The sequence below is a fragment of the Mastomys coucha genome, unplaced genomic scaffold (genome assembly GCF_008632895.1).
Source record: "Mastomys coucha isolate ucsf_1 unplaced genomic scaffold, UCSF_Mcou_1 pScaffold12, whole genome shotgun sequence".
Classification (NCBI taxonomy): Eukaryota; Metazoa; Chordata; class Mammalia; order Rodentia; family Muridae; genus Mastomys; species Mastomys coucha.
This window is the reverse complement of record NW_022196894.1, coordinates 11,396,828-11,408,075: the sequence shown is the minus strand read 5'-3', so window position 1 is coordinate 11,408,075 and position 11,248 is coordinate 11,396,828. Positions and strand designations below refer to the sequence as shown.

The 11,248-nt window shown below is 37.2% G+C and overlaps 1 protein-coding gene across 11 annotated transcripts in view; it reads right to left on the bottom strand.

Moving 5' to 3' along the window:
* The window catches only part of LOC116085613 (ankyrin repeat domain-containing protein 18A-like), a 152,959-nt gene that overhangs the window by 63,248 nt on the left and 78,463 nt on the right, over positions 1-11,248 (bottom strand). For 10 of the 11 annotated variants that reach the window (XM_031363173.1, XM_031363163.1, XM_031363171.1 and 7 more), the window contains 2 exons: positions 8,854-8,926; positions 1,088-1,291 (listed from right to left, as the gene is read on the bottom strand). In XM_031363173.1, coding sequence (XP_031219033.1) covers positions 1,088-1,291; positions 8,854-8,926 — 277 coding nt within the window. The remainder of the gene's footprint in view (positions 1-1,087; positions 1,292-8,853; positions 8,927-11,248) is intronic. The other variant, XM_031363172.1, reaches the window with a different exon arrangement.

Below are 11,248 nucleotides of genomic sequence, written 5' to 3'. Positions count from 1 at the left end.
GTGTGTGTGTGTGTGTGTGTGTGTATGTGTGTGTGCGTGTGTGTGTGTGTGTGTGTGTAGATGCTAAAATGTTTTTAGTCAGAGTGTAAATCAGAGGTCCATGAGACTGCTAAATGAATAAAGGTACTTGCTAGCAAGATTGACAATCCAAATTTGATTGATCCCTGAGACTGACATGGTCTGAGGACAGAACTGACAACCATAAATCATCCTTATAGCCCCACATTTCTGCAATGGCACATATGTACATTGTCTTCTATTCTGCCAAATAAATTAGACTAGGCTGTCTTTGTACTCACAGAGACATGGCTGCCACTGTCACCTGAGTGCTAGAATTAAAAGTATGTGCAAAGGCCCAGCCTCCTATTGCTGTTCTTACTGTCATACATTCTCTGGATTTCCACGTGTAAAACTAGCAAGATAATGTTTCCAGGACTCCAAGAGGTTAGCAAAAATTCTAAGAACGGTTATTTATTTCCACTTCTTGTATCTTCAGTTATACTGTAATCATTTCTATATCAAATATATTTGTTCTGGGGGCCAAGATATGGCTCAGTGGTTTAGAACACTTGTGGCTCTTGCAGAGAATCTTGGTTCAATTCACAGCCTCCACATAGTAACTGACAACCACCTGTAAGTCCGATTTCTAGGCATACAATGCTCTCATTTGACCTCTATGGGCAATGGGCACACACATAGTACCCAGATAGAATGTAGGCAAAGTAATCATGAACATAAAATATGTAAATCTAAAGCACAAACATGTTGATTATTTTCATGTTAACTGTAACTGTTCTATGAGTCTTTATTATTTTTATTACTTCTCCCGACTTAACATAAAAGTATGTTCCTGAATTTTTATTTCCATAGCTTAACTTATTTTTATTTACACCTTAGAAAGTGACTGGCAAGGTGTTTTCAGGAATGAGGGTGTGAAGGAGGAACAGGACATTTTTGAGGTTGGGCTCTACTTTTCTGACACCATCTGTAATACTGCAGACATAAGTACACATGTGCATCTCCCCTCCACACACACACATGTATACACACAAGCAAGTATGTCACTTCTCAAATTAGTGGTAATTACCTTTATGGGTGTTTCTTCTTCAGAGGTAACAGGTAGTGGCACTCCCTGAGAAAAAACACTAGCTTCACATCTTCTTAAAAGTTTTCGAACTCTGTTCTCTACCCTTCTTCTGACCGGCTTACTCTGATGTAAAATCCTCGATGAAGTTTTTACAGAGATACACTCAATGTTATTTATATTCATTTCTGGGTCTATAGATATTTTCTATAATGGAAAATAGAGAATTAACTTTCTTTTTTTATGCTGAAGTTACTATTTTTATTAGATATTTTCCTTATTTATATATCAAATGTAAATCCCCATTCCAGGCTTCCCCTCTGAAAATCCACCATCCAATCCCCTTCCCCTACTCACCAACCCACACTCTCCTGCTTCCTAGAGCTGGCATTTCCCTATACTGGGTCATAGAGCCTTCACAGGACCAAGGGCCTCTCCTCTCATTGATGACAGACAAGGCCATCCTCAGCTATATATGTGGCTGGAGCCATAGGTCCCTCCATGTGTAATATTTGGTTGGTGATTTAGTTCCTGGGAACTCTGAGGGAACTGGTTGGTACCTATGGGGCTGCAAAGACCTTCAGCTCCTTGGGTCCTTTCTCTAGCTCCTTCATTGGGGACCCTGTGCTCATTCCAATGGTTAGCTGAGAGCGTTCACCTCTGGATTTCTCAGGCCCTGGTAGAGCCCCTCAGGAGACAGCTATATCAGGCTCCTGTCAGCAAGTATTTTTTGGCATCCAAAATAGTGTCTGGGTTTGTTGACTTGTATATGGGATGGACCCCAGGTGGAGCAGTCTCTGGATGGCCTTTCCTTCAGTCTCTGCTCAACACTTCATCTCTGTAACTCCTCATGTGGGTATTTTGTTCCTCCTTCCAAGAAGGACCAAAGAATGTACACTTTGGTCTTCCTTTTTCCTGAGCTTCATGTGGTCTGTGAATTATATCTTGTGTATTCCGAGATTATGGGTTAATATCCACTTATCAGTGAGTGCATACCATGTGTGTTCTTTTGTGATTGGGTTATGTCACTCAAGATGATATTTTCTAGTTGCATCCATCTGCCTAAGAATTTCATAAATTCACTGTTTTCAATAGCTGAGTAGCACACCATTGTATAATTTTCTATATCCATTTATCTATTAATGTACATCTGGGTTCTTTCCAGCTTCTAGCTATTATTAATAAGGCTGCTATGAACATAGTGGAGCATGTGTCCTTATTACATGTTAGAGCATATTCTGGGTATATGTCCAGGAATGATACAGCTGGGTCCTCAGGTATGTCCAGTTTTCTGAGGAATGGCCAAACTGATTTCCAGAGTGGTTGTACCAGTTTGCAATCCCACCAGCAATGAAGGAGTATTCCTTTTCCTCCACATTCTCACCAGCATCTGCTGTCACCTGAATTTTTTATCTTAATCATTCTGAATGGTATGAGGTGGAATCTCAGGGTTGTTTTGATTTGCATTTCCCTAATGACTAAGGATGTTGACATTTCTTTAGTTGCTTCTCAGCCATTCAGTATTACTCAGTTGAGCATTCTTTGTTTAGCTCAGCATCCCAATTTTAAATAAGGTTATTGGGTTCTCTGGAATCAAACTTCTTGAGTTCTCTTTATATATTGGATATTAGCCATCTATCAGATGTAGGGTTGGTAAAGATCTTTTCCCAATCTGTTGGTTGCTGTTTTGTCCTATTGATATTGTCCTTTGTCTTACAGAAGTTTGCAATTTTCTGAGGTACCATTTGCCAATTCTTGATCTTAGAGCATAAGCTATTGGTGTTCTGTTCAAGAAATTTTCCCCTTTCCATGTCCTCAAAGATCTTCCTCAGTTTCTTTTTTATTAGTTTCAGTGTATCTGGTTTTACATGAAGGTCCTTGATTCACTTACACTTGAGCTTAATACAAGGAGATAAAAATGGATAGAGTTGCATCTTCTACATCCTAGCCACCAGTTGAACCAGCACCATTTGTTGAAAATGCTGTCTTTTTTCCACTGGATGGTATTAGCCCTTTGTCAAAGATCAAGTGAACATAGGTATGTGGGTTCATTTTTGGGTCTTCAGTTCTATTCCATTGATCCACCTGCCTGTCACTGTCCCAATACCATGCAGTTTTTATCACAATTGCTCTGTAGTGTGCTCAAGTTGTAGCTTGAGGTCAGGGATGGTGATTCCACCATTTATTGTTGAGAATAGTTTTCACTATCCTGGGTTTTTGTTATTCCACATGAATTTGAAAATTGCTCTTTCTAACTCTATGAAGAATTCAGTTGGAATTTAGATAGGGATTGTATTAAATCTGTAGATTGCTTTAGGCAAGATGGCCATTTTTACTATATTAATCCTGCCAATCCTTGAGCATGGGAGATCTTTCCATCTTCTGAGATCTATTTGATTTCTTTCTTTAGAGACTTGAAGTTCTTGTGATATAGATCTTTCACTTGCTTAATTAGAGCCACACTAAGGTATTTTATATTATTTGTGACTATTGTGAAGGGTGTTGTTTTCCTAATTTTTTTCTTAGCCTGTTTATCCTTTGAGTAGAGGAAGACCACTGATTTGTTTGAGTTAATTTTATATCCAGCTACTTTGCTGAAGTTGTTTATCAGGTTTAGGAGTTCTCCTGTGGAATTTTTGGGGTCACTTAGGTATACTATTATATCATCTGCAAATAGTGATATTTTGACTTCTTCCTTTCCAATTTTTATCCCTTAGATCTTTTTTTGTTGTCTAATTGCTCTGGTTAGGAATTCAAGTACTATATTCAATAGGTAGGGAGATAGTGGGAAGCCTTGTCTAGTCCCTGATTTTAGTGGAATTGCTTCAAATTTCTCTCCATTTAGTTTGATGTTGGTGACTGGTTTGCTGTATATTGCCTTTACTATGTTTAGGTATGAGCCTTGAATTCCTGATCTTTCCAAGACTTTTATCATGAAGGTGTGTTGGAGTTTGTCAAATGTTTTCTCAGCATCTAATGAGATGATCATATGCTTTTGTCTATGAGTTTGTTTATATAGTGGATTACATTGATGGATTTCTGTATATTGAACCATCCCTGTATCTCTGGGATGAAGTCTACTTGATTATAATGGATTATCGTTTTGATGTGTTCTTGGATTCAGTTGGAGGGGATTTTATTGAGTATTTCTGCATCGATATTCAGAAGCGAACTTGGTCTGAAATACTCTTTCTTTGTTGGGTCTTTGTGTGGTTTAGGTATCAGAGTAATTGTGGTTTCATAGAACGAGTTGGGTAGAGTTCCTTCTGTTTCTATTTTGTGGAATAGTTTGAGGAGTATTGGTATTAGGTCTTCTTTGAAGGTCTGAAAGAACTCTTAACTAAACCCATCTGGCTTTTTTTTTTTTTTTTTTTTTTTTTTTTTTGGTTGGGAGACTATTGATGACTCTTTCTATTTCTTTAGGGGATATGGAACTGTTTAGATCATTTTCCTGATCCTGATTTAACTTTGGTACCTGGAATATGTCTAGAAAGTTGTCCATTTCATCCAGATTTTCCAGTGGTGTTCAGTATAGGCTTTTGTAATAAGAGCTGATGATTTTTTGGATTTCCTCGGTTTCTATTGTTATATCTCCCTTATCATTTCTGATTTTGTTGATTTGGATACTCTCTTGGTGCCTTTTTGTTAGTCTAGCTAAGGGCTTATCTATCTTGTTGATTTTCTCAAAGAACCAGTTCCTGGCTTTCTTGATTCTTTCTATAGTTCTTTTTGTTTCTACTTTGGATGATTTCAGCCCTGAGTTTAAAATCAATCTTGCTGTCTACTCCTATTGGGTGTATTTACTTCTTTTTGTTCTAGAGCTTTCAGTGATACTACTAAACTGCTAATATATGCTCTCTCCAGTTTCTTTTTGGAGGCATTCAGAGCTATGAGTTTTCCTCTTAGGACTGCTTTCATTGTGTCTCGTAAGTTTGGTACATTGTATCTTTATTTTCATTAAATTCTAAAAAGTCTTTAATTTCTGTCTTTATTTCTTCCTTGACCAAGTTATCATTGAGTAGGGTTTTGTTCAGTTTCCATGTGTATGTGGGCTTTCTGTTGTTTTTGTTGTTGTTGAAGAGCAGCCTTAATCCGTAGTGATCTGATAGGAGGTATGGGATTATTTCAATCTTCTTACATCTGTTGAGGCCTGTTTTGTGACTGATTATATGATCAATTTTGGAGAAGGTATCATGAGGTGCTGAGAAGAAGGTAAAGTCTTTTGATTTAGGATGAAATGTATGAAATATCTATAGATAACTTCTTAAAACATTTGGTCCAAAACTTGTTAGTTTCACTGTGTCTGTTTAGTTTGTGTTTACCTGATCTGTGTATTGATGAGAGTGGGGTGTTGAATCCCCCCACAATCATTGTGTGAGGTGCAATGTGTGCTTTTAGCTTTAGTAAAGTTTTTTTTTATGAATGTGGGTGCCCTTGCATTTGGAGCATAAATGTTCACATATGAGAGTTCTTAGTAGATTTTTTCCTTTGATGAGTATTAAGTGTCATTTTCATCTTTTTTGTTGACTTGTTGTTAAATGTCTATTTTATTTGATATTAGAATGACTACCCCACCTTGTTTCTTGAGACCATTTGCTTGGAAAATTGTTTTCCAGCCCTTTACTCTGAGGTAGTATTTGTCTTTGACATTTCCTGTATGCAGCAAAATACTGGGTCCTGTTTACATATCCAGTCTGTTAATCTATGTCTTTTTATTGGGGAATTGAGTACATTGATGTTAAGAGATATTAAGGAATAGTGATTGTTGCTTTTTCTTATTAATGTTATTTTTATGTTTGTGTGGCTATTTTCTATTGGGTTTGTTGAAAGAAGATTACTTTCTTGCTTCTTCGAGGGTGTAGTTTCCCTCCATGTGTTGGAGTTTTCCATCTATTATCCTTTGTATGACTAAATTTGTGGAAAGATTTTGTGTAAATTTGATTTTGTCATGGAATATCTTGGTTTCTCCATCTATGGTAATTGAGAGGTTTGCTGGGTAGTCTGGGTTGGCGTTTGTGTTCACTTATGGTCTATATGAGATCTGTCCAGGATCTCCCAGCTTTCACAGTCTCCAGTGAGAAGTCTGGTGTAATTCTGATGGGTATGCCTTTATAGGTTACTTGACCTTTTCCCTTACTGCTTTTAATATTCTTTGTTTGTTTAGTAAATTTGGTGTTTTTATTATTATGTGACTGGAGGCATTTCTTTTTTGGTCCAATCTACTTGGAGTTCTGTAGGCTTCTTGTAGGTTTGTGGGCATTTTTTTTCTTTAGGTGAGGGAAGTTTTTTTCTATAATTTTGTTGAAGATATTTACTGGCCCTTTAAGTTGGGAATCTTTGCTCTCTTCTATACCTATTATTCTTAGGTTTTGTCTTCTTATTGTGTTCTGGATCTCCTGGATGTTTTGAGTTAGGAGCTTTTTCATTTTGCATCTTGGTTGACTGTTGTGTCAATGTTTTCTATGGTGTCTTCTGCACCTGAGATTCTCTCTCCATTCTCTTGTATTCTGTTGGTGATGCTTGCATCTATGACTCCTAGTCTTTTTTCTAGGTTTTCTATCTGCAGTGTTGTCTGCCTTTGTGATTTCTTTATTGTTTCTATTTCCACTTTAGATCATAAATGGTTTTGTTCAGTTCCTTCCCCATTTGGTTGTGTTTTCCTGTAATTCTTTTAGGGCTTTTTGTGTTTCTTCTTTAAGGGTTTCTACCTGCTTACTGTGTTCTCCTGTATTTCTTTAAGGGAGTTATTTATGTCCTTCTTATAGTCCTCTATCATCATCATGAGAAGTGATTTTAAATCAGAGTCTTGCTTTTCTGGTGTATTGTGGTATCCAGCTCTCACTGTGGTGGGAGAACTGGGTTCTGATGATGCCAAGTAGCCTTGGTTTTTGTTGCTTATATTCTTGTGCTTGCCTCTTGACATCTGGTTATCTCTGGTGTTAGCTTGTCTTGCTGTCTCTTACTTTGGCTTGTTCCTCCTGCAAGCCTCTGTGTCAGTACTCCTGGGAGATCAGTTCTCTCTGGGAGGAATTTGAGTATAGAGAGCTGTGGTACAGGGTCAGCTCTGGGGTGCAGACAGAGATCAGAAAGATCCTGTCCCAGTTGATCCTTGGTTCCTGTATCCTGATGGCTTGGTGAGGGTCCCTCTTGGGTCAGGAACTGAAGAGAGTGGTGGTCTTATCTCTGCTTGCAGGTGTAGAGGCACTCCTGGGGTGTCTCCTGTAGGTATTTGTGTATGTAGTTCTGTAGCTCAGGATCAGCTCTGGGCACAGACAGAGACAGGAAGATCCTTGCCAGGCAGCCCCTTGGTTCCTGTGTCCTGAGGGTTCCAGGTGGGCTCCTCTGAGCAGCAGTGGTGATCCTACCTGCACTCACAGGCCTGTCCTAAGAATTAACTTTCTTACTTTTGTTCCAAAATTAACTTTTTTCGGGGTTGGGGAGGCATGTTTCCAACACTTCTTCATTCTTTCAGTTTCAGGGTATTGACACACAAAGTGTAAAAACAAAAACAATGAAAATGTCTTCAAATATCTATTCATGTATTACTTAAGAAGTGTCATTAAATATCATTAAGTATCATTAAGAAGTAAAAATATTTATACTAGCCTATACTACAAGATAATCATGAACTGAATCCTGGCCTTGTCATTGTAGTTTGGACTAAACTTAATTCATTATGTTTTAAACTTCCAAGCCCTGTATAAGATGGTTATTAATATTAATAGCCCCATTTTATCAATCTTTGTCTTCCTTCATGATTGTGCAAGTATAAATGCACATTATTTTCTATTTATGTGTTTCTTTAAATAATTAAACGGTGATTTACTAGTGTTGTCCATATCATAGCACCTGTGAAACTGGTTTAGAAAGCCATTTGTCCATTATCCAATTTCAAAACTCATTAAAAATGCAACTTACAATTCAGATAAACCCCCACTTTGGGGTTCCAGGTAAAAAACAGCTCTAGTAGCTCATGGTTATGAAGTTACTTTAAAGTGAATATATATTATCTAAATAAAACCTTTCTAATATTTCAAATCCTAAAATGTGGCACAAATTGTATAAGTTTATAATATCTCAAAATGCAAAACAAAAATATCAAAAATTAAAATGTTACTATGGTGTATGAATCATCAATTCCAAAACAGATGACTAATTAGAATAATAATTTAACTGGATGAAGAATTTTAAACATAATCTTAGTGAAATCAAATACAAAGCACAGTGCAAATGCTTTATAATGTTAATTAAGAGATTACAAATAGCTAAATTTCCACAATGTTTTGTTAATCTAAATATAAGTGGAAAGATGGAAACAGAGGTGATGCTCTCATATGTGATACTGAAATAGGAGTGTCCAAGGGAAGAAAAAACCTACTTGTATTTATGCTGAAAATAAAGTCTCCTGGAAAATCCCTGGATCATTAAAATAACTGGACTCACTAAACTGTATACACTCCAATGTGTATTTATTTCTGCAAACCACCCTTGACAAAACATCAGAAATATTCTTTTGTTGAAGAACAGCACTCAGTCTTCCACTCATTATGTGTTTACAGGCTATTCTCTTATTTAGCTGCCACTAGCTGCAAGAACTTACTGCAGCTAGAAAGTTTTATAGAACTTATAGATTATAAAACTTTAAGATTTATAGAAAGTTACACATCTACGAAATGGTTTTCTCTGACCACATTTCCATATAAAACTGAGATAGGTAAACTAATTTTAAAAATTTTGTAAGAAAATAAATTTCACAAACTAGTATTTACCTTTATAATGGAAATACTGTCATTGTCCTCTTTTGTAGGCCCAAGAATATCAGGGTCAGGTTTGTCAGGAAGCCTTTAGAATAAAAACATACAGTAGTGGGTAGGTTTGATCATTTGAGCAACTCTGGTGAAATATCCATTACCTATATATTAAGTGATACTTTCACATTTATATAATTCAAAGCTAACAGTTGTGTTAAAGCTTTTGTTTCTCTTTGTGAGCTTTAGATTATCTCAGTGTGTAAAACATTCAATAAAGACTAATTCCTAATCTAATTTTTTAAAAAGTCATTGTCTTAAGAAATGGCTCAGAAAATAAGAATGTTTGCTGCCCATACACAACCTGAGTTTGAATCCTCAACATATGCATAAATACTTGGGCATGCTCTTGTAACCCCAGTACTGTTGTGCTGTGTTTGATATAAGTTTCTTTCATGTGTTTGAACTTCACATGTTGGTGGCATAGACAGGGGGATCATGAGGACTTGTTGACTTCAAGTAAAGCTCCAGGTTCAATGAGACACCTTACATCAACTAGACAAGGTGGAGATTGATAGAACAAGACACCAATATCCTCCTCTTACCTCCAAGCTTGCACACAAATATATGCAACATATGCAACACACACACAGAGAGAGAGAGAGAGAGAGAGAGAGAGAGAGAGAGAGAGAGAGAGAGATCAATTGCCAATGTATTGGCTTTTGTCTGTATAAATTACTGTCTTAAAGTTTGAACTGATAATTTTCCTAACAAGTAGATATGTTTGCTACCTTAACTGAAATGAATCCATTGCCTAAAACAAGATAGAAAATTGGCTATGTCTTCACCAATGGCCAACACTGGTTGAAAATTAAACTCTATATGTCCCATATGTTTACACCTCAGTAAAGATTAAATGCCTTATTTATATAAATTGATAAAAGAATATAAAGTACCACAAGTATATCTGCTACAAAGACCCCTGTAAGGGATTCAAATTCCCTTAACATCTTTGTTAGGGGTGCACATGTGTATATATGTACCAGTGTGTGTGTGTGTGTGTGTGTGTGTGTGTGTGTTTGTGTGTGTGTGTGTGTGTGTGTATTTAGGACAGGGGACATCAGCGTTCTTTGTCCTTGAATTCCATCTAACACACAATGGTGTCTCACTGAAACAGGAAACACATCAATTCTTCTAGGTTGGTTTTTCAGCAAGCCATAAGGGATAACCATAACTCTGCCTCCTCAGTGATGGATAGACACAAGCATGTACAATCATGACTGTGTTTTTATTTGTGTGCTGAGATCAAACTCAGTACCTCCTGTTTATAAAAACGCACTTCATTACCAGGTCTCTCTCCTCAGCCCCAAACTGGTACCTTTCAAGAGATACCTTGACATTTTCAGGTCTTCCAGTTGGCCAGTCTAAACAGCAACAGCATTTTCAGGAGTCTTCAAATGTTTTGTTTTAATGAGTTTTTGCAATAATTTTAGTACCTCTAGATCTGAATTTTAGTATTATCACTGTCAAATCTGTCATACACTCTGTTATTTTTATCACTTCCCTATAACCTTCATTACTACCCAAACTAGTGTCCCTCAATCCCCACTATCCACTGTAAATCATTTCCAGCCTCCTTTACTAGATAAACTATTCCCACACTCATCCTTCTCCATGAGCCTTGCTACTTGTACCCTCCTATTTTATTACTAAATATCCACATACCTGTGACTAAAGAGACAATCTCCTTTACAACTAGAGATAGAGTACAAATTCCATTTCTGACATAAATGCTGTGTTTGACATAAGTTTCTTTCATGTGTTTGAACTTCAGTACCCCCAACAGAACAATTAGACACAAGGAATTTGTCTTACTTAGGGTTTTACTGCTGTGAACACACACCATGACAAAGACAACTCTTAAAAGGACAACATTTAATCAAGGCTGGTTTACAGGTTCAGAGGTTCAGTCCATTATCATCAAGGTGTAAGCATGGCAGCATCCAGGCAGGCATGATAAAGAAGGCGCTGAGAGTTCTACATCATCTGAAGGCTTCAAGCAGAATACTGACTTCCAGGAAACTAGGATAAGGGTCTTAAAGTCCACACCAACAGTGACACATCTACTCCAACAGGGCCACACCTACTCCAACAGGGCCATACAGAAGTAATAGTGCCACTCTCTGAGCTGAGCATATACAAATCATCACAATCCACTTGCTGACCTCCACAGTCTTGTTCAAACATATGTGTCTATGGGGGCCACACCTAAACATAGCATAATGCAAAATTCAAGTTCTTGAGCCATAGGCTATAGAAGTCTCAACAATATTAAAAGTCCAAAGTTCCAGGTCTCTTCTGAGATTTGTCAAATCACTTAACTGTAATCTCCAAAGCAAGACATGAAAACCGGGGG